Consider the following 21,596-nt stretch of genomic DNA (forward strand, 5'->3'; position numbering starts at 1 on the left):
TTGTGAAATACTTTCCACCAGGTTTTATTGAAATCTGTTAACAGGTTGTTGGGACAATACAGACAAACAAAGAACTGCAAGAATAACTTTCTTGGTGAAAAGTGAAAGCCATACTTATTGGTCAACATGTATCTTTAAGAAATAACATGAACTTGTAATCACACCCGCATGTAAAAACTAAGAAACTGAGAATCCAACCAATCAGTAACAACAAGATGCAACCACAAAACCAGAAATTAAAACAGTAAACTTAAAATTTGGTAGGAAATGAAAAAAGAAAGATTTTTAAAGGCACTTTTGTATGAGATACAGAAGGACATGAGCTCTTACATCTCTTTAAACAATTCTTTTGTACATAAATTAAGTAAATAACAGACATAATTAACATTAGAAAACAAGAACAAATAACATTCAGAAAAAACTGATGTGCCACAACGTGCTGGATATTCAGATGACACTCTGTAAAAGCAATCCGGGTCATTGACAGATGAATCAAATTGAATTTCTTTATTTTGCACCATAAAATATAATATACTAGAAGGGCACTCAGAAAGCACAGACCTCCGCCAAGGGTGTTTACGCGAGTATGATGTGTACATCAGATAATCTGAAACATCAAACAAGCTTTTACTTGGCACAACTTCCCACCAAATTTATGGAAAAATGGAGCAAGTCTTCCTATGACCCAAAGTTATAAACTGTAAACATAACCTTCATGGAGGAGGTAATATGTGCAAGGCTGAAATTAGTCAATTTCAAGTGCGAGTTCTGTTTCACACAGACAAGAAAGAGGCATTTTTTAGGCAGCTAAAAACAAGAAAAAGACTGCCCAAACTACCTATTTGACAAAAAAGGTTTGCTGGAAATACTACAAGACGTGTGCTAATCTCATGAAGCAAACAGGTTCACATGGACGAGGTTCAACAGGTCTTTCTCAGGGCACATCAGAGAACATAGTTTTAAGTTGGGGCTGCCACTGAGCCCTTCTTCTCGCTGAAGAAGCTCCTAAGCATCATGACTTGACCGATGCCGATAACAAACAGCAGGACGGTTTCTCCGATGGACCAGTAGGTGACCCGCTCCAGGAGGTGCTCAGCTTTTGTGCGGTCGTGTGCCTCTCGTAGCCTGTACCACGTCTGCGAGTCAGCCACCACCTTCAGGATCTCATGAAGAGACACGCAGGACGACTCCAACTGAAAGTAGAAAGAGCAACAGAAAATTGAGCAAAAGTACAGGAACAGCCTGGGGCAAAACATACAGAAGAAGGTCACACATATGCAAACATTGAATCATATTATATATTTACTTTTTACAAAAGTTTTACCTGCAAGTCTCAGGATTTACATTAGCCAAAAGTGCTTGTTGTTGATCAACTTCAATGGAAAATGTTTTAATATTTATGTAAAAGGTCAAGACACTTACTCCAGTGTGGGTAAAATTTGAAATGAACCCACAGTCTATGGTTTAAACATTAGCACAGCAGGGCATTACAGGTACTGTGTGGCAAGGAGAGTGAATTAAACACTTTTGCAATGGTTAATACAATATTTGCAGTACATGGTGATGCTTGTTATGTTAGACTTTTATATTTGCACTCTTTCCCAATTTCTCCTGCAGCCTCTGTACAGTCATTTCCCTCAGGATACATCAAGTTTTACCTTATCTGGAGCTAGAACCGCTCTAGCTGCACCAAGTGAACCATCCACTGTTTGCATTTCACATATTTATGTTCTACTACAATAAACAACAGCTTTAAAGGGTTTCCACTGCGGCTAACAGATATCAACACCAAATCCTAAAGCAAACTGTAGTTTTAAAAGTTACCTGAGTCAGTGCTACCGGAGCAGTCATGGTCTGAATGATAGGCTCCTCATCTCCATGGCGGAAATCCAGGTACACGGTTTTATCCGTAAAAGTGGAGAACTCATTGCTGAAGCAGACCTTGTAGACTCCCTTCATAGCAGTGGTGTGAGAGAAGCTGTCATACTGCTTTTTCTTCTCATTGTACAGGACATTGTTCAGAGGATCGGTGACAAAGCTGTCCACATCATAGTTGCCTCCTGCAATGACCTAAAAGAAGATTAAAAGCCACAACAGATATGAGAGTAAAACAGTTGTAACTGGCTAACACTGGTTATGCAGGAAACACATTAGGTGAGTAACTTTGGGTGAGAAAACAAACCTTTACCAAAGCATTATTTCCAAATGTAAGTGTTATACGATAAGATTTACTTTATACATCTCAAAACAGAAAACATAATAGAACAAAATGTAAATTATATACAAAATGACCTTGAAAAATAGACTATCTGACAAATAAACAGTATGAAGATCCAGATTACTGCAAACACAATTTAAAAGTAGGATAATATTTACATTAAAACTATAAATACAGGAAGGCTGTCAACACTATGCATTTTCTCTTTCCAATAACAAAAGACAGACACCAGACAAAATACTAGCTTTGGAACAACTTTGGCAACATCCTGTAAACACACCCTACTCGGAAGTGATGAAGCTTTCGGAGTAACTCACTTGAAAATCTATATCAAACTTCACGTCTTTCTCTAGATCCTCGTAGAAACATTGCTTTTCGTTGTCAGGGAGCTCAAATGTGAGCTCAGTCCCAAACACTACCAACACATGCAGCAGAAAACAGCTTAGTCTCAGGTAAAGCATGGTTACAGAAATAAGAAGATGCAGAGAGCTGCACAGCTAGGAGCAGCACCGATGAGGAGTTTACAGCTCTGACGTGGCACCAGGAGGAACTACTTCCGGGGCAGGTTTGTTTATTTTTTGGTACAAAATTAACTTAAGTTATCAAACGTAATATAATATCGTTACCGAGACACTATATAAGCTCTAAATGTGACACAAGCAAGTCAAAAAACAAAATGACTGCAATGCATTGACAATTCGATCATAGCCAATGATAACACGAAGCACAAACAGCCATGGAGTTGAGGTTTCAAAATAAAAGCCCAATATTTTTAAGTAGACTTGTAAACCCACACATCTGGTTTAGGAGTAGTGTATTTTAAGTGGTATAATTAAAGTAAAGCTGCAGAAGTAGTAAATACACTTGTTTCTAAAAGCAAGTCCAATGTAATACTGTATTTTATATTGGACCCTTGTTGTTGGTGCATTGACATGTTACCTCAAGTTGGATTTAACTTAAACATATTGTTTGTTTGAATAATTTAATGAGATATAATCTTAATTTGAAAGTTATATAGCAGTTCAATAATTGTTGTAAAGTAGGAAGTACAATATTTTTTATCAGTAGTGGAGAATTATGAAAAGAAATACTTAAATGTTAAGTAGCTAAAATACTACAGATACCTTCAAATTATACTTCTTTTACTAATGTTGTTATGGACAATGTAATATCTGACCAATTCAAAAGTATGCCTTTATTTAATAAGATCGAAAACTACTGATGTTGCATTTAAGCAAACTCTAAACCTCAGTTTGTTTATGTAACACAGTAGATGAAATGAGTCAGCGGGCTGCAATGTGCAGATGGGTGTGTATAGGGTGTGTGAAAGCTACACAGATAAGCTGCTCTGCTCTCATTGGGCCTGGAAAAGATTATCAAAACGTGTCCGACATTAGCAAGTGATTATCACTCCTGCAACTTTAATCTTTTAATTGCAGATAAAAGCCAAACAGCAGCAGCTTGTATTCCCATACAACATTTGTTATGACAACAGAGGGTACACATTAGACAAGGGTATTTTATTCTGAAAATCCCAATCGTTGCACGCCACGCCCAATCAAAATCGTCCTTGCTACACCGAGGAAGGGGAAAGTGTTTTGGGTTTTTAAAGCCTCGTTGTTTCATCCCATAAACTGCTCAGTGTTAGTCTGAGCAGACATTATTTTTACTTTAGTTTGGTGATTGCTTCTTTCTACTAAAGATCGTAGTTGGATAATAATAACTAACAGGCTGAAAGATGCAAAACTACGCAGATAATATGAGGGAGTTTGTGGAGAAGCATGCAGCCAGTCTCGCTGTTGCTCTTGTTGCAGGTAAATGTATCTCTTCTTTCAAGGATATTGTGTGCTAGGTTTGTGTTTTCCTACTGAGAAAGCACTGGGTTGGAATATAATGGTACATTTTCAGGCAGAAATATGATTGTCAGAGAAGTTTGAAATGTGCTTCACTATGGCCCATGTTTTAATGTGACTGCAGCCCACTTTTTAAATATCTAGAAATGCCATTGGAATGGTTAATTGATTGAGCATTGTTATGTATTTTACAAGTATAAAATAGTACGTATTTCGAGTATTGTCACAAATGCATATTGAAATTAGAAACCTTATATTATAATCTCTTTGAATCTAAAGCCATAGCTGAAATTCTAAAGCAGGGGTTCAATGCAACTCTTGTAAGAATATGTTGTTTACCAGCAGTTTATCAGATCACATAAATAAGAACCAAGAAAACAGTATAAAAAAGATACATGAATACAAATAACATAATTACTACCAAAACCAGGCAGATTACACAAAATGTGGCATTAATGTTATTATTTGTTCTTCCGTCAGGGGTAAGCGCACTGGCCTTGCGAAGGTGGATGGCTGGGGGAGTGTGTCGTAGCACGGTCAGGCTGGATGGGAAAACAGTCCTGATCACTGGCGCCAACTGTGGCATTGGGAAGGAGACGGCCCTGGATATGGCTAATCGAGGTGAGCCTTTATTTTCTGTATGTGTTTTTGTGGTTTTCCTGCACCACTATACTCTTAAGAGAGGCTTTGGATTTCCCTTAATTGATTGCTTCCTTGACTACTAACTCAATACTACCAACTCTTCTGTTTTCTTTATCAAGGAGCCAGAGTGATAATGGCCTGCAGAGACATGACTAAAGCCCGCATTGCAGCTGACGAGATCCGGCAGCTGAGTGGAAACGGCAACGTGGTGGTGAAGAAACTGGACCTGGCCTCGCTCCAGTCTGTCAGGGACCTGGCCAAAGAAGTCCAGGAGAATGAGGAGCGTTTGGACATCCTCATCAACAATGCAGGTACTTTGCAGGCATTCTCCCTTACAACTTTACAGGAATGATAATGAATCTAAAGCACCATACATTTATAGGAAAAAACAGATGTATTGACCTACGGGCATAAATATCGTATCGCAGACTGCTTTCTTAGGCAGGACAATGTCATCTAAAAATGTCAGCAAGCTAGTCTGCCAGAGCTGGTTAAAAGAAAAGAAAATGTCCTGAACTTTTTGACTAAACATGTTTTTTTTTAAATCATTATTTGTTTTATTTGTTCTACTATTACAATATTAATCCAGACAATTTATGAATCCGATAAACAAACTAAATTAGTAGAAGCGGGGTGGCAGACAGCATAGTTTATACAGAAAGTAGCCCTCCCGTTAGTCATCCAGTTGCAGGATTTAAATAATTAAATACGCACACAAATAAACACAATGCTATATATACATACACATACATATGTACATACATAAACCCAGTTTCCCGGGTGAATAGAAAATAATAAGGTAAAAAAATATATATCTTAAAAGTTCATTGTTCAGATAACAAGACAGTATAATTTCTCATCCTATTTTTATATAAACTATGATAATTAGCATAAAAGCTTCCACTGCTTCAAGTATTCTTATTCAACTAAGAGTGTGGAAAGACAGTTTCATTCATTTCCTGTGTTTTGAAGACACTGTGGCATTCGGTTTCTTAGATATGCCTTCCTTCTCACGGTGGAATTAATTTGGGTGAGATTTTACTTTACAGGCAAGCTGTTTACAACCACTTTGTAGATAATGTTTCTTTTATAATCGTTTCTTATGTGGTGGTCTGCTAATCAAAAGCAATTCATGCCAATCATTCAGAAATCATCAAAACTAAGCTAAGATGTTGTAATAAAAATAAAAGTAAAAATAAAACTATCCATATTTATTTCTCACAACACTACACATGGATTTGTAAATATTAGTATTTAAAAGGTTTAATTGATCAAGATTTGTCACAGATCATTACGAAATATGTCCGAATGACATCAGCAGTTTCTTATTTAAGTGTTTTATTTGATTTTTAGGTATCATGTTCTGTCCTAAGTGGGAGACTCAGGAAGGCTTTGAAATGCAGTTTGGTGTCAACCACCTGGGGCATTTCCTCCTCACCAACACTCTGCTTGACCTGCTGAAGAAATCAACTCCAAGTCGCATTGTCAACGTCTCCAGTCTGGCACACGAGAAAGGTAAAGGCTGTGTTTTCAAAAATGTAAGTCCTTCAAATTGTGGTTAAAATGTTATCTCTGACATTTTACTTCATTCAGAGTCACATTACACTTTGGTTTGTTGTGAAAAATAAAACTTACATGATTGTTTTGAAGTTTCTAGATGTATTTTTCTAATCAGACACCACACGATATTGTTTCTTACAGGCCACATACATTTTGACGACATCAATCTGGATAAAGACTATGATCCTCATATCAGCTACCGCCAAAGCAAGCTGGCCAATGTGCTCTTCAGCAGGGAACTAGCTTCAAGAATGAAAGGTAATCTTAATAAGGCGTTGTTCAAAAATCTCTAATGCCTATTATTCATTTGAAACCCTGTAAGGGTATCGTGAATATGGAAAAATCACCTCACATTGTCCCAGTTTTTAATCTTTTTTCTTTTTACATACGGTTGCCCCTTTAATTTCCCAAATAGTCTTATACTGCTTCATGCAACTAACCTTGTTTTCATTGCATCCCTCTCATTAGACACTGGAGTGACGGTGTACAGCCTTCACCCTGGGGTCATCCGCACCGAACTAGGCCGCCACCTCTTCCCTACTTTACCTTTGTGGAAGAGGGTCATAGCTGCAACAGTTATGACCTTTGTCAAAAGTCCCTGGGAAGGAGCTCAGACCACCATCTACTGCGCTGTGGACGAGAGCCTGGCAAACACAAGCGGCCTCTACTACAGGCAAGTACAGCGCTGGTAAAACTCCACCCACTATGGAGATAAACTTGGGTTTATAATTGTAACTGTATACAATTCAGTCCATTTATTATCTATTTGTTGTCCATTCTACAGTGGCAGAGAATGACAATTAAATAATCATTTATGGCATAGTATACTTCTTGGAGTACAAAAACAGGAGATATGGATTTGCTCATTATCCTTGTCATAGATTTCCTTTTCCTTTACATGTTCATTTGGATGTTAGTATACTAGAAGTGGGGTAGTCAAAATAGATGACACTTGAATTAAGGTTACCATTAAATGTCTTTTTTTTGTAATTATGTTGCGTTACTTCTGTTAAACAATGGAAAAGTGGAAGCTCGACCAGCTGTGTAGTCACTCAGTTTTCTTACCGTGTTCTTTAATCTTTTGGTTTATGTCTTTCAGCAAACTAAACTCTTTGGATTTTACCTGTTCATCACACATATGGGATCAAATCTGCTTGTGTTTTTCTCACTGTCAAACATTGTCAAGCAGAATTTTGTATAACTTCATTAGATAAACCCATGTAGACCATGACACGCAGCTGTATTGCATTCCTGCAGTTACAGGACTCTTGTTGATACTCTCCCCCTTTTTGATTTCCTCCCGCAGTGACTGTGCCCCCAAGAGGCCGGCCCCGCAGGCCCTGGATGATGCTGCCGCAAAGAGGCTGTGGGACCTCAGTGCTTCCATGGTCGGGCTCGCTTAAACACAACACTCCAGCTTCAATATATAACGAATTACTTTTAATATCTTATGGGTAACGGCATTAATTATGAAGATATTTTCAGTTTCAGACCTGACATATTTGCTTGTGCGTACTACTTTTGCACTATTTATCGGTCGGTTTATTTGATATTAATCTTAGGTGCACTGCTTCATCTTTATACTACGCATTTATTCTTTATAGTTTATCAATGGTATGCTGCTCTGCGCTATATCAAAATTACGCTTCAAATGTACCATCTTTGTGGAATTTTGTTTGCATGAGATATTGCTTTGTTACATTTGACTTTTCTAGTTTGGAATACCACAATGTTTATGGCACGACAAGCTTAAATGTTTCTTTATCAAATGATGTGTGTTGCAAATCCTAATGCTGCTTTTATTCATGACTTCTCACAACAGTTGCATACCTACATTGAAATGATGCTAAAGTTTGTATGATCAATACAATATCAACCTCATTGCATAAGAAGTATAAAAACATGTAGAGCAGTTCAGAAGAGAAAAGGCAGGTCAAAGGCTGTTTCGTAGATTGACGTGGAAGAATTACTCTGTTTAGGCGGACGTTTGTGCAAATGCATGCAAAGTGACCTTACAGCGAGAACATGCTGACAGAGGAGATTGATGCACTTCAGGAGGATCCTCCACCAGGTGTAGAGAGGGAGGGGACGCCTCGGGTGGGGGACAGCAGTTATAGAGCAGCTGTGTGTGTGTGTGTGTGTGTGTGTGTGTGTGTGTGTGTGTGTGTGTGTGTGTGTGTGTGTGTGTGTGTGTGTGTGTGTGTGTGTGTGTGTGTGTGTGTGTGTGTGTGTGTGTGTGTGTGTGTGTGTGTGTGTGTGTGTGTGTGTGTGTGTGTGTGTGTGTGTGTGTGTGTGTGTGTCCTGTTTTCTGTATAATGATTTTCTGCTTGTGTTCTGTGTGTCTTTGTTAAGCAATGTAAGACTTTGGGCAATAAATGTCTCAATGAAAGGTTTTTTTTCTGGCAGTTTTTAATTTACAGGTGCAATATTTTTATTGATAGGTGGGAATGAGAAAAAATATAAATATCCAATACAGAAACAAAGTCTTGTATAGTCACATTTAAAGTTGGAGAAACAAATAGAGGCTTTTGAAACCAGGTTATCAACACATTTAAACTTCATGTATTGTGTTTTAAAGCAGTTTATGCATCTAAAAATATGTCATTCTGAGTTCCTTATTGTAAATTCCCTTATTTAAAAAAGATTTCCCTAGAATTATTGAAATTAGAAATGATATTGAAGAGGAATTAGTTCAAATGAAGCATCCCTCAGCTCTCATACAACATTTAAAATAAAGCCATGAGTTTTTCCTTTGAATCACATACATGTTCATACTCCTTTTACATAGGCTTTCTGTTGTCCAGCTATCAGTTGTTATCTCTGTCTGATTTTGTCTGATTTTAATCCCTCCTTTTGTATCAACACATTTTTTCTAGTTCAGTTTGTTGAGTATGAGATTTATTGTTGTGACTGAAACTAAACTCTCAATGACCTGTTATTAAAAGGTAATAATACCAGGGCTGGGTGTGAAAATCATGTCAGTGTTATGGCATGCATCATAAATTACTCACCTAACTGTTCGATCCCAGGTAACTAGTTGCACCATCCCAGTGTTCTTATGGTGTGAGCCATGCTGTGTCATGGGTGTCCAAATTCACTTGTACCCAGCTGCTTTTACATTCATTTACATTTTAAATACACTCAAGGGAACTATATGCTCCCACTGACACATTGAGTGATTCTGCACCAACGAACATATTCAGTTTTTAAGGATCAGACTTCTTATGGTCTTGCCTACATACTGCCTTTTTGAGATAAGAATGTGATCTTGCCTGAAGCCACAAAGGAAAACCAATGGTGCTTTCTGACATATTTCAGGGAAATATGAATTTAAACCAGGTGTTCTCAGTGCTGCCTGAAGGGACTCTTTGTCTCAGTTAATCTTCCACTGTCTCTCATTTTACAAGACTAAAGTGCAAAAAAAAAGCGTCACCCTTTTAAGTCCTTTGATGTAAAGTATGGCTCCATTTATCTGGCACCAACATATTCAAAAACACTTCAGATCCTTTAATTATACACAAAGTATTAAATAGATCACAATGCAACCTACATGTTAGTGTTAATATATATGAACTTGCTTTGACCCTGTACTAAAGTTTCTTTTCACAAGTTAACATTCAAATGTCACATAGCACTTATTTTCTCAAGAACCTTCACAAGAAATTAATAACAGTTATAGTCATGTGAAGCAAAAAAGCTGAACACTTAAACTAAACAGAAACTCTTAAAAAGTGTTCACCAAAATGAACTCAATTACTGATTTACCCCGAGGCTCTCTGACTCAGATGTTGTCTCTGCAGTATCTGAAGGTAATGTCATGCACATGCCCTTATCAGTTCTCCGTCCAACGGATACATAATCTATAGCTGGGCTGGAAAAGTGATAAGGAGATGTGAGCGACCACAGAACCACAACAGCTGATGGAGGACCTAAGGTGAAAAAGTGAGTCCTGAGAGGTTTTTAAAAAGTCCCCATCCATGGACAGCCTGAAGACTTCCCTCTGCGTCCTGGTCCTGATGTGTTGTTTGCTTCCGTCATTGAGCTGCAGAAAAAGGGCTGTCATGGAGGAAAGTAGAGTCTATTTCTACTGTCTCTTGAAACGCGCTGAGATCCTCACGCAGCGAGGAACTAGTTAAGCTGTAACCAGTCAGAGTGGGTTCCTGCAGAAGTGGCCCCTCGCTGTTTGACTGCTGACAAACTTTTGAGACACACCCCATTGATGAGTTTTATTTGACTGCAGCCCCGCCTGGCTCCGAGGGATTCCTCCGCTGCCATTGGTTCACACTCAGAACTCGCCATACCTGCCCCCTGGCTCTTGTGGACTGGAGCCAAATAGTTCTTCCACTTGTCAATCACGGGGAGATCAGCCAGTGGGATGAGAGAGGCCAGGCTTGGCGGGTGTGTTCCCCACAGGTGTGGCTGAGAAGCACATTCCTTTATGTACATACCTGTCAGCTCCTCTGGTATTCAGCTGCTCCTAGAGAGACCTCTGTTGACCACTCACTCTCCCCTTTCCTCCTCGTGGGGCCCACGCAGAGGGAGAAGGAAATAACTTGTCTTTCTGTTGCACAAACATTTTCTGCAGATGCTGTGTTCATCTCTATTCCCTCTTAAAGTACATCACTTCCATTAGAGTTATGATGTGCCATTCAGTTGCAAACCTTGTGCTCATTAGCACCTTGTATGTCACCAATGATGAGTTAGGATGTGCTTCGAAGGCTGTTTGGAGTGTAAACACATGGGAGTCACTATAAACCACGTGTGAGCTATTTGAACAACAGCAGCACTTAGTGTTTTAATTTTGCAGAGTATTCCAGGAAACACAGACCGCCTTAGTTTTTCATTTCATTGAACACACTCATATGTGGAGTCAGTTAGCATACAGGTGCAGGCAGTGGCATGTGCTTCTCCCCCCAGCAGAGAACATCAGATCATCTGTGTCTGTTTTCCCCCTCGGGAGATCATAAAGCCTAAACGAGAATGTGTGTGAAGCGGAGGGTTGTTTAGTCTGCCTCCTCTGGTATGCAGGCTTCTCTCTCTTCCTCTATTCTAGCCATTTTCTTTATGTGTTTCTGCCTTTATCTCCCTCTCTCTCTCTCTCTCTCTCTCTCTTTCACTCCTTCATCTTGCACTGTATCCCTCTATCTCCCTTTCTCTCTGTCTCAGAGTACAGAAGCGAACACTGTGTGCCTCAGGCAGGTGCAGAAATGCAGGTTTGCGGCATTCACCGGCCTCAAGCAGAGCAGCCCATGCCGTGATTACCTTTAGACGAGTCTGTGCATGTTATAAGCTGAATCACAGCAGCCTCAATGACTAAGTTCCTCTATGTCGCCAGTTACTATAATATAGATCGCATCGGATAATGCTTGTTTTATTTTTATTTAAAATCCTAAACCCAGAAACAGGTTTGAAACCAGTGTCCTCTGTTCATTATTGTATATTAAGGTACTTTACTGTACGGAAATGGTACCATCACACTATTGAAAATGATACTGCTGCTACTACAACAATACGGCATATAGTATCACAATGTTGACTTCTGACAATTGTCATATAATCAAGTTATGCAGGAGTTTAGTAACAAAGCATCCTAAAGCAAACTAATGTTCATAGCTTAGGTTGTGGGGGAGAATAAAGTGTCTCACTGACCTTTTTCCTAATTTTTATGGAACATTATATTCCGTGATATGTATATGTTCCATGTTGGCTTTTATTGTTTTCTGTGAGGTGTTCATATGAACCAGAAGATGGTTTTGGCTTTCTTACACATAATCTGTTTACAGTGTGGCGTTAGGAAAAGAAAAAAATGTAAAGACAAAACCAAAATCTTTCTGAAATGAACTATTCAGTATCAATACTGAAGTGGTACTGGGGAAATGAGAAGCTATCCTGCCGACTGAACACAATGTAGATCACTTCAATAGCCATGCAATTAATATTATCTTTGAAAAGCTTCAATTGTTACTTTTTAGCTAAGAATGTATAAGAAATGTTGATAAAAGATGTTATGAACTTGATACGTCTTTACTTCATCTGTTAAAAATATGAAAAGGATGTTTAATATTTTACAAATATTATTTTGCACTCGATGTGACATGTTTCACAAATCCTCTACGGAGAACGAGAACAGAGCTCTGTTTGAGTTCTCACAGAATACAATGGATTTCCATCTGTTTCTCTGTGTGTGTGTGTGTGTGTGTGTGTGTGTGTGTGTGTGTGTGTGTGTGTGTGTGTGTGTGTGTGTGTGTGTGTGTGTGTGTGTGTGTGTGTGTGTGTGTGTGTGTGTGTGTGTGTTACTTCAATCACAGCATAACTGTCCAAAATCCAAAATCAGGATTTCTGTTATTCTAGCTTTATGACTGATTGTTAATCAGAGGACAAACTCTTATGGTTTAGTTGTGTCAAACTACATGTATTGCCGCGATGCAGGAGAACATTTCCATTTCTTTGTATGTGAATGTAACTGTTTGTAAGCACAGGGAAAATATTAGTTTCCATCCGTAACCCTATCTTTTAAAATGTGTTTTTCCTCCGATGCTTCAACAAGTAGAGTAACCGTTTGAACAGTGCTACAAATTGCATTTTGACAAGCTCTGAAAAACAGAAAAGCATATATTTAACATATACTTCGTTTGGATTTTTTGGTAACTATTTTTACTTTCACATATACAGCCGTAGGGTCTGTGAGATCCCAAACAAAGATGAGGTCAATGGTAGCAAAAAATAAAAAGGGTTAATAAGAGTGTACTGGCTTCAGCAGGATTTACCAGTGGGACACAGCAGGTGTGTTTGGTACTACTAACTATAACCAATAAAACGTGATCATGACTGTTTATCTTTAACTGTGAATTAAACTCCCTGACCTCCTATCGGATTCCCGGACCAGGATCAGGATCCGGATCCGGATCAGGGGTGTCTGTAAGAATTCCTGGGCGCAGTCTGGTGGGGGTGGGGGGTTCAGATAGTTGTAAGGGTTGTTCGGACCCTCAGGCTGTATTCTGTCGCCGGGGATAAAGACATTGTCGAATGAGCAAAGAGACAACAGGGAGGTGCTGAGTCAGCTGTCCTCCTGGCTTAGTTCACGCTGCGCTGCTCCGAGCTCTCCAACGCACGGTTCGCACATTTCAAACGGTGCATGATGGGAATTAAAGGTAGAATTCAACATTGCCAATTTTACATTTTTGATTTCGTGTATTTTTTTTTAATGAAATTGAGTCCCTAAATTATTTCTTACTTATGTTGTACACCATAGTACTTTAAATGGTACTTTTATGTTTCAATATGTTTGCTTCTAAAGACACATTGTTGAAAAATGCTAAATTACACACATAATGATTTTAAAAGTTGGGTTAAAATGCCATGAAAGGATAGCGTAGTTAAAAAAATACGACTGCTTTGTCATAGAACATAATGTGTGGATCTTTAACATTTCTTTTTTTCACAATTAATGAAAGAATTTAGTTAAGTTTTCGGCTGACTGAAAACAAGTTTGATTATTTATTGCTAATCACCATGTTATATAGTTAAATATGTGCTCTTTTACCTTTAGTTTTACTCCAATGCTGCCTAACAGCTTTACTGCGCAGCCCTTTTCCGCATGGTTTGACATTCTGCTCTTGATATTTTGTGATGTCTTCGCATACCATCCGGAAAGGAAGGGCTGTAGCCATCTCTGCTGGCATTGTTGTCGATTATTTAGTTGAGTTCCTCTCGTCAGCGTGAAAGTCTGGTGCAAAGCAAACACGCGTCTGCCTCTCTTTATCCAGTTCCGGAGTTTGTGGGGACATCAGACGCCGGGGTCACTCATGTGGACCAGAGGAGATCTGCTAAAATATCTTCTGTCCCTCACCGGGATTAGAGGGGACACATTCCTGACCTCAGCTCCCACCAATCACTCTGTTCACATGTGCGTATGAATGTCCATGTGTGCGCATTAATTCACATTAATACTGACAGATATGAAAGCAGGCATTATAGACAAAGACACAAAGAATGACTTCTTTAAGTTTAATCTGACGCGTTTGAACTATCAGGTAACTCCAAATCCAAATAATAGGTGATATCAAACAAATGTTTAGAAGAATTTTCAATCTTAACACATCACTTTTCCTTGAACTATGAAGACAGAAACACTTGCTAATATGTACAAACCTTTATTCCATAATAAACAGGCTACATTTAAATGAAACGTTGCTTAAAATGGCACTTCATCAGCAAATACATATTACACATTCGCCCTGTTACAAACTAATACATTCAGTTTAGTACACATCTAAAACATGTTACCATAATATACCAGATTGTTTTATTAAAAAAATATCTTCTATATGCAAACAGTATTCTACTGCGATACAAACTACAAGAGAGCCAAACACAAAAACTCAACTTTCAACTCAAATTTCAAAAGATGTATTTCATGACCGTCCTATAAGCTGATGTTGGGTGAAAAACATGAGAGAATTCATCAACCATAACTGTTCAGTACTAAACTGTGGTGGTGTTAACATTCTCATTCACATCATATTATTTTTCTCAGCTTCAACGTTCTGGGTACAACAGACCATAAAATGATTTCCACACATCACACGCGATGTTCGTCCAGGCCTGGCAGCGGGGGAAGTTCCCCCCGGCGTGATGAGTCCTCCCCTGGATGGACTCCAGTGGAATGTCCCCTTCGTGCTTCCTCCAGCACTGCTGAAGGTTTTCCTAATTCAAAGGATTCCTGATGTACACGTTCTACCTCCAGGCCAGTTATTGATTCTGAAATTCTATCAGGTGTAATTGTGACTGTGTGGACCTGGAGAATGGAGTGTTGATTGAGTTCAGATGTGATGGCTTAAGTGAATTGTCCTGGGCCTGCTGGATGAACACATTGTGCAACCTCTGTTCATAAAGGTAAAGGCAGGCAGTTTTACAGAACACGTTTTACAGGTGTAACAGTTAAAGAAAAACTTGTGTTTTGAATACTAACATCAATGATTTCAATAAAGTTCTCTACAGCTGGTAATGCTGGCTTCCTGTCTCATGGCATTACAATATCAGATAGGATGAATTTGAAGTCCTGACTTGATCATTCATGTTATTTAGTAACGTTCATGCCCCCACTATGACGAGGCAAAATGGCTGCTGTGAAAGGGCTTTTGAAACTCTGAGTTCTGCTCAAAATAATTAATAAATCTGGGTGTGAACGGGAGATGTAGTTATGAAATACTTTTGGGAATCTGCCATTTTCTCACCGCAACTTCAATTATTTGAAATGTGATGATTGTTCGCTTCCCACTATCAAATGTTTATGGTCTAACACTCTTTTATGTGCTTATTAAACTTTTGTCTAGCAGACATTTTGATAGCAGAAAATTCACATTGATGTTGATTTCATGCCTGTGTCGAGAAACACACATGCAGAATGGCAGCAGGGCCCTGAAACCAGAACACTGAAATGGAAAAGAGCCATCAACATTTTCCTGAGTAACACCTACGCTCTTTCTGCCATGGTATGTCACAATGTCTGATGTGTGCCATGTTTCAATAACCTTCTCTTCTTTCACAACGAATAAATATGACACAATACAATTCGGTACTCTGAGATACACAGCCATATTTTTACTTGACCTCTTTGACCTATCTTTGACCCATAAAGGGGCATAATGCACCAGAGTTTGCCAGGTCACAGTTTTCTGGGTCTGGGCATTTATGTTTTGCCTGGAAACTTAAATGAAATCCTAGTTTTATAGCATGAACGTTTTTTTAATTATTTTTTTTATCGTGTTTTGTGTCTTCCTTGCTGCTGATCGTTCAGCGTTCCTCATACATGGTTTTGACGGGTCACCAACGGCTTTATAATGTAGTGTATAACCCAATTCAGGACAGTCTTCATGTGTGTATTCATGTTTTGATTAATTTATTACTTTTATTTTGCCTTGTAGCTTTATTTTAGAGGCATACAGATTGTTATGTAAAGTAAAAATAATTAGATTTGTATCTGAAATGAAATGTAGGTAAATATAGTATGTACAAAAAGTTTTGGCATTGACAACTGTGTGAAAACATTTTAAAGTAAACTCATAATAGTATTATGAAGAGAAAGCAAGTGATAAGATATCACATCACTTGATGTAAGGGGGCAATGCCTTCTAGTGGCCGAAAGTGAAAACTGGAAGAGCACACTAAATGTTTTAAAAAGAAAAACGTTTTTAAAAAATGCAGCTGACTTTCACTCTGCATTAATTTGTATGATTGGTTGCTTCAACAGATGATCGTTTTGGACTTTGGAGAACACTGAACACATTCATTATTAACCCTGCTGTTTGACCTTCTTAATACTTTTGTACTTTTACTTCAGTAACCTTTTGAATCCAGGGCTATTACTTGTAATAGATGATTCCTACACTCGGGTACTTCTACTTTTACTCAAGTAAAAGATCTGCGTACTTCTCCCACCTCTGCAAATGTGGTAGTAGGCCTATGCCATGTCATAGAAAATGCATTCAATCCCAAACTAAAACAAGAAGACATTTTAGTCCATGACAATAAACACACACAACTTGCAGCATGCAGTTCTTGCAGAAGATAATTAAAATGATATCACTTATTCTGGGACTTGAACCTGTTATTTTTGGTTTGTTTACTCAGATAAAATGTTGTACCTCTGTTTTTGATTTGACAGTTTATGATCCTTGAGTTTCTTATGATTTCCATACCATCCTCTGTCCATGTTGACGGGCCAAACAGCACTCAGTTGCCATGGACGCGGATCATGAGGGGTTAGAAATAATGTGTCCTTGACAACAAACTACAGCTTTGCGTGTGTGTGTGTGTGTGTGTGTGTGTGTGTGTGTGTGTGTGTGTGTGTGTGTGTGTGTGTGTGTGTGTGTGTGTGTGTGTGTGTGTGTGTGTTTAAAAGATGTAGTACAGTGTTATGTTTGAGCCTCTGCGTGTGCACTCATGTGACTCATAACATGATTTACCCACAGGTGAGTGTGAGCCAGCGAAATACTTTGGGTAGAAACACAATGTGTGCACTGTAAAAAATAAACATCTCTGATTCCAAATACAAGGTTAATTCCCAGTTAAATAAACTGAGTAATTATCTCACTGTGTGCAGGAAGCGACACAGTGATTCTGCACTGAGCCTCGCTGTGACCTGAGCACAGTGTGCAGATGAGGAGCAACACTGTGGAGCTTCCTGAGCCGCTGCTGTTGTTGTGCTGTGCTACACCCCTGCTGCTCACTGAAGGGTGAAATGTGATCATGGAGGGCTGCCAGCACACATCAGGCCCTGGCAGTTGAAATGGCAAGGCCAGCGAGCTGAGATCTAACGCACTGTCACTGCCAGCCTGTGAACACTAGAGGGCGCGCACTGCATTCACTTTGATTATCAGAGTCTCGAGGACAGCGTGAACACTGTATGTGCGATACAGTTTATCAAAAAGTGACTGAGAAATCAAATAGACTGGGTTCCTTCACAGTATACAACAAGGAGGGACAGCCTGGTTTTGTTATGTTTTTTTTGTAACGTGCTTTAATGATGGATCAGATTTATGATTGAAGTTTAATATTTGACTACATGTTATTTTTCTGCACTTTTTTGCCTCATCCTTATAACATAGAAAACACATGTTTGCCTCTTATTGGTCTTACATGGTCTTATTGGTACTGGTCTTTTGTCACCTATTGTATACTTCTTCATTGGGTTTACTTGTATTTGCCAATAGCTCTGAAATTTCCACTTCCACCCTGATAAAGTGTGTATCTGGAATTGTATTTGTGTGGCCTGCAGCATTGAACGTTTTTGATTGTTTAATTTAAAAATTCAATGCCAATGTGTTCGATTAATACTCCATGAAAGCCAGTGACAGTGTATTCTGTATATAACCCAGAAAGTAATGTGAATACTGTATCTGAAAAGGCATTTCTCTTTTATTTAAAGCGGCAGCACAAACAAAATTCGAATCACATCCTTTTTTTGTTGCCATAACTGTCCTTGAATTATATGTTTCCTGCTTCTTTCTCACTCATCATCTTGTGTCCATCCTTCTCTTTGTGTAAAGGATGTCCTAGGGTCCTTCCTCTTCTGGGTATTGTGTGTTATAGTGTATCCTCTCTTCAGGTTTCCAAGAGGAGGTTATATGGGTTTCCTTCCGGCTCTTTCTCAACATCATCTTTTCTGATCAATAGTCCTTACCTAAAACTTGTAAACAGCATCCTCTAGTGGCAGTAAAGTTATTTCTACAAGACACTACAGATACGTTTACAAAAAAACCCCACACCTCTTCATATTACAGTCCAGCTTTAGGACACTGCTGACTTCTTCCCATTACATTTGAGCTATTTCCCAGATTGATTGTACTACAGCTGGACGACACAAAGTACTCCGTGCCTTTACCTGATCTGCAACGCTTTATACTGCCTTTCCTTCCACCTGTCTGTTCTTGCCACTTGTTGATGTGCTGGGACTTCTGATCTGTGATGTGTAGAGGTTATATTTCTTGTTAATTGAGACCCTGAATTGTGAGCAACTGGCAGTCGATTTTGTTGTGTAACTTGTCAAAAGGTGTTAAAGTTATAAAGGTTATTTTATGCCATTAAAAGCCACATTATGTTCCCACTTAACATAATTAAGAACATGGATTATTGTAGAGTACATGAAGTCCTTTATAGAGCTTGTTAAATTCGGTCTCAATGAATAAAATTACTCTGAAGGAGCAGAATGATGTGATTTAGCAAAACCACAGAAATAATCTAATTATAGACCCAGGTTAGTTGCTTCATACATTGTTTTAAAAAAAAACAATTTTCAGAATCAGGAATCCTTTATTTGTCTGGCAATGGGGAAATGTACATGATTACAACAGCGGACAGTGCAGATAAAGTGAGCTACAATAAAAAAGTATTTCAGTTATTAATTACACAATAAGTAAAACAAAAATAATAGCAGATAGTTTATTTGTTAATAGGAAAAGTAAATATTCAATTAAAGAGCTAGCTGGTACTGATACATTATAAAACATAATTATTAAGACCATTAATGTCTGTGAGGAATACTTTCATAGATGGTAACCAAAACAAAACATGACACAAATATATATTTAAGAAGTATTTCTCCTCATTCTTCTTCGAAACAAAGTCAGAAGGTCTGTAGCCATCACAACACAATATCACTTAAAGGCTTCAGTCACAGACATACAGTATGGGTCAGACTGTCCATCCTCCCGTTATGTTGACCCTTAGCTCTGTGCCTATTCCAGTTCATCACCGTGTTCATCCACTGTTGTGCTCTGCAGGCGGTTTTGCCAGTTCTGCTGCAGTTTTGAAACTAAGCAAGGCATACTCTGGGAGGTTTATTAGTCCTCTCTCTCTCTCTCTCTCTCTCTCTCTCTCTCTCTCTCTCTCTCTCTCTCTCTCTCTCTCTCTCTCTCTCTCCTCGGGGCATGGCAAAGGCAACTGTGGAGAGACACTGCCACAAATAGACTCTCTAAATATGGAGGGCTTCAGCCATGAGAAAATGCATGATCGAATTTTAGTCCTCTTCAGCAAACAGCTTCTATAAAAAGGAACAAGGCAGAAGAGAGGCTGGTGTTACTTTCTGCTGGAATATGTGTGTTTTCAGTGTTTCTGTAGCTGTGTGTTAATAATAAATATATCGTCATTCAGCATCAACAAGCTCTTTTTTTTCCAGCAAAAATCAACTTAATAAAACTATCTTTCATTAAAGCTAGGCCCCGAATTCAGAAAAATACAAGTTTAGGTTTATTTTTTATTTTCTTATCTGCCAAAAAAGCAACTATATAAGCCTATTTGATCAATTTGACATTGTGTATTTGTCTGTCTTACATTACATGTGATTTGTTAGACGCTTTTACCCAAAGTGACATACATACAATACTGTGGGCAATCGCCACAGGAGCTACATGGGGTGAAGTGTCTTGCCCTAGAACACAACGACATGCTGATTGCAGTGGGGATTGAACCAGTGCTCCTCTGATCCGAAGATCAGCGCACTAATCCACTGAGCCACAGCTTTTATCTTATGAATAAATGTCTAATATTTCACATTCAGTATTAGCTCTGTTTTTGGTCACCACCTCCTCACCTAAGTTAAATATATGGCCCTGGAAAGCCAAAACAATAAGCTGAAAGACAGCTATGTAGATCTGCAGTCATGTATAAAATAAATCAGAAATAAGAGCAGTTAAGATCCCTAAAGCAAAAAACATGGAAAGTAAAATCAACCAGACCATCTTCATCATTAGAAGAGACCTCTTTCGCATGCAAGTAGCCTACACCTTGTTCATATAAGAATGAAGCTCCACAATTATCCACAAAACAGTCTTCAGACATGACTTTACTTTACAGGTATTACACGTTTCAAGCATTGACTCTGAAAGAGTTTCATCATGCAAAATCCCTGAATCAAAAGGAGATTTAGTGACTCGATGACATTTCGGCTGCTGAACTGGGTCCTCCTGTTGGCTCTTCGCTTGCTGTAGTGCTGCAATGCGCCATACTGACCTGCAGTTGACCCTGCGCTCTGACTTTATGTTTCACACACTGGGAAACTGAGCTTGAAAGTGCAACAAGCACAAATTCAAGTCAAGTTTCAATAGCAGTGCAACCAATGCTTCACATTAAAGAGTGACAGTCTGCAAACATCTACCACTCACATTTCATCTGATCCAAAATAGGAGCAGTTTAGCTTCTTTCCACACTGACTACATTTCAATAATGAACACATGCCTTCATGATTCAACCTCCTTCATCCCACAGCCAGCACTGTGTGTGCTTGATGATGGTCTGTGCCTGTAAGTGTAAATGAACATGTTCAGGAGCACACGCCGTGCAGCCACGTGTTGCAGCAGATGTTGCCTAAAGCCTCAGCAGTGTCTCCTGTGACGTGCTGTCCGCTGACCTTCAGTAACATTTGAAGATGTGACGGCCCGCTTGTCAAGGACAGCACACTTCTGTGGCTGATTATGATGCTTTACCTTTCATTAATATGCCTCACCTCCAGATTTGCTATATGGCATTTGCATGACATTAGCATATATCTTAGGACCAGCCGTTTGACGCTGCTGTGAGCGGAGCTTGTGTGAACGACACCTGTTCACACAGTGGAGGTTAGGGTGAGGAGGGTGGAAGACAGTTTCTGGGACATATGAGAAAAGATTCAGTTGCAATTAAGGGGCTGGTTGCAGTTTAAGAAAGTAAAATCGAGTTCACATTCAAATAAAGTCACATTTTACCTTCACTTTTATTTTGGTTATATTTTTGTTTTGTTTCGCTCTAGTTATTTCAACTTAGTTAACCATAAATATGTCAAAATG

General features: G+C 38.8%; 2 protein-coding genes and 1 long non-coding RNA gene across 3 annotated transcripts; 2 read left to right on the forward strand and 1 right to left on the reverse strand.

The window, feature by feature from the left end:
* Positions 1 to 8: 8 nt before the first annotated feature.
* On the reverse strand, positions 9 to 2,841 carry tmed3 (transmembrane p24 trafficking protein 3). The gene is made up of 3 exons (XM_063881542.1): positions 2,536 to 2,841; positions 1,825 to 2,070; positions 9 to 1,193 (listed from the first exon to the last, which is right to left on the reverse strand). Exons 1-3 carry the CDS (start codon positions 2,677 to 2,679, stop codon positions 960 to 962), a joined length of 624 nt encoding a protein of 207 aa, XP_063737612.1. The 5' UTR covers positions 2,680 to 2,841; the 3' UTR covers positions 9 to 959.
* Positions 2,842 to 3,772: 931 nt separating this feature from the next.
* On the forward strand, positions 3,773 to 8,662 carry si:ch211-107o10.3 (uncharacterized protein LOC407663 homolog). The gene is made up of 7 exons (XM_063881940.1): positions 3,773 to 4,032; positions 4,552 to 4,692; positions 4,833 to 5,024; positions 6,067 to 6,228; positions 6,415 to 6,531; positions 6,742 to 6,946; positions 7,580 to 8,662. The coding sequence occupies exons 1-7, from the start codon at positions 3,957 to 3,959 to the stop codon at positions 7,674 to 7,676; spliced, it is 990 nt and encodes a 329-aa protein (XP_063738010.1). The 5' UTR covers positions 3,773 to 3,956; the 3' UTR covers positions 7,677 to 8,662.
* Positions 8,663 to 13,210: 4,548 nt separating this feature from the next.
* LOC134862954 (uncharacterized) lies at positions 13,211 to 14,946 on the forward strand. The gene is made up of 3 exons (XR_010165598.1): positions 13,211 to 13,424; positions 14,040 to 14,179; positions 14,810 to 14,946. It is a non-coding gene; the product is annotated as an uncharacterized LOC134862954 (long non-coding RNA).
* The last annotated feature ends 6,650 nt before the right edge of the window (positions 14,947 to 21,596 follow it).

Source organism: Eleginops maclovinus, chromosome 4 (genome assembly GCF_036324505.1).
Source record: "Eleginops maclovinus isolate JMC-PN-2008 ecotype Puerto Natales chromosome 4, JC_Emac_rtc_rv5, whole genome shotgun sequence".
In the NCBI taxonomy this organism is placed as follows: Eukaryota; Metazoa; Chordata; class Actinopteri; order Perciformes; family Eleginopidae; genus Eleginops; species Eleginops maclovinus.

Excerpts from the sequence above, each read along its gene's own strand:
- tmed3 (XM_063881542.1), bottom strand. The coding sequence starts at position 2,679 with ATGCTTTACCTGAGACTAAGCTGTTTTCTGCTGCATGTGTTGGTAGTG. Across the intron at positions 2,071-2,535 it reads AGTTTGATATAGATTTTCAA|GTCATTGCAGGAGGCAACTA; the intron begins GTGAGTTACTCC and ends ATCTTCTTTTAG. Across the intron at positions 1,194-1,824 it reads CTCCGGTAGCACTGACTCAG|TTGGAGTCGTCCTGCGTGTC; the intron begins GTAACTTTTAAA and ends TTCTACTTTCAG.
- si:ch211-107o10.3 (XM_063881940.1), top strand. The coding sequence starts at position 3,957 with ATGCAAAACTACGCAGATAATATGAGGGAGTTTGTGGAGAAGCATGCA. Across the intron at positions 6,229-6,414 it reads CAGTCTGGCACACGAGAAAG|GCCACATACATTTTGACGAC; the intron begins GTAAAGGCTGTG and ends TGTTTCTTACAG. Across the intron at positions 6,532-6,741 it reads ACTAGCTTCAAGAATGAAAG|ACACTGGAGTGACGGTGTAC; the intron begins GTAATCTTAATA and ends CCCTCTCATTAG.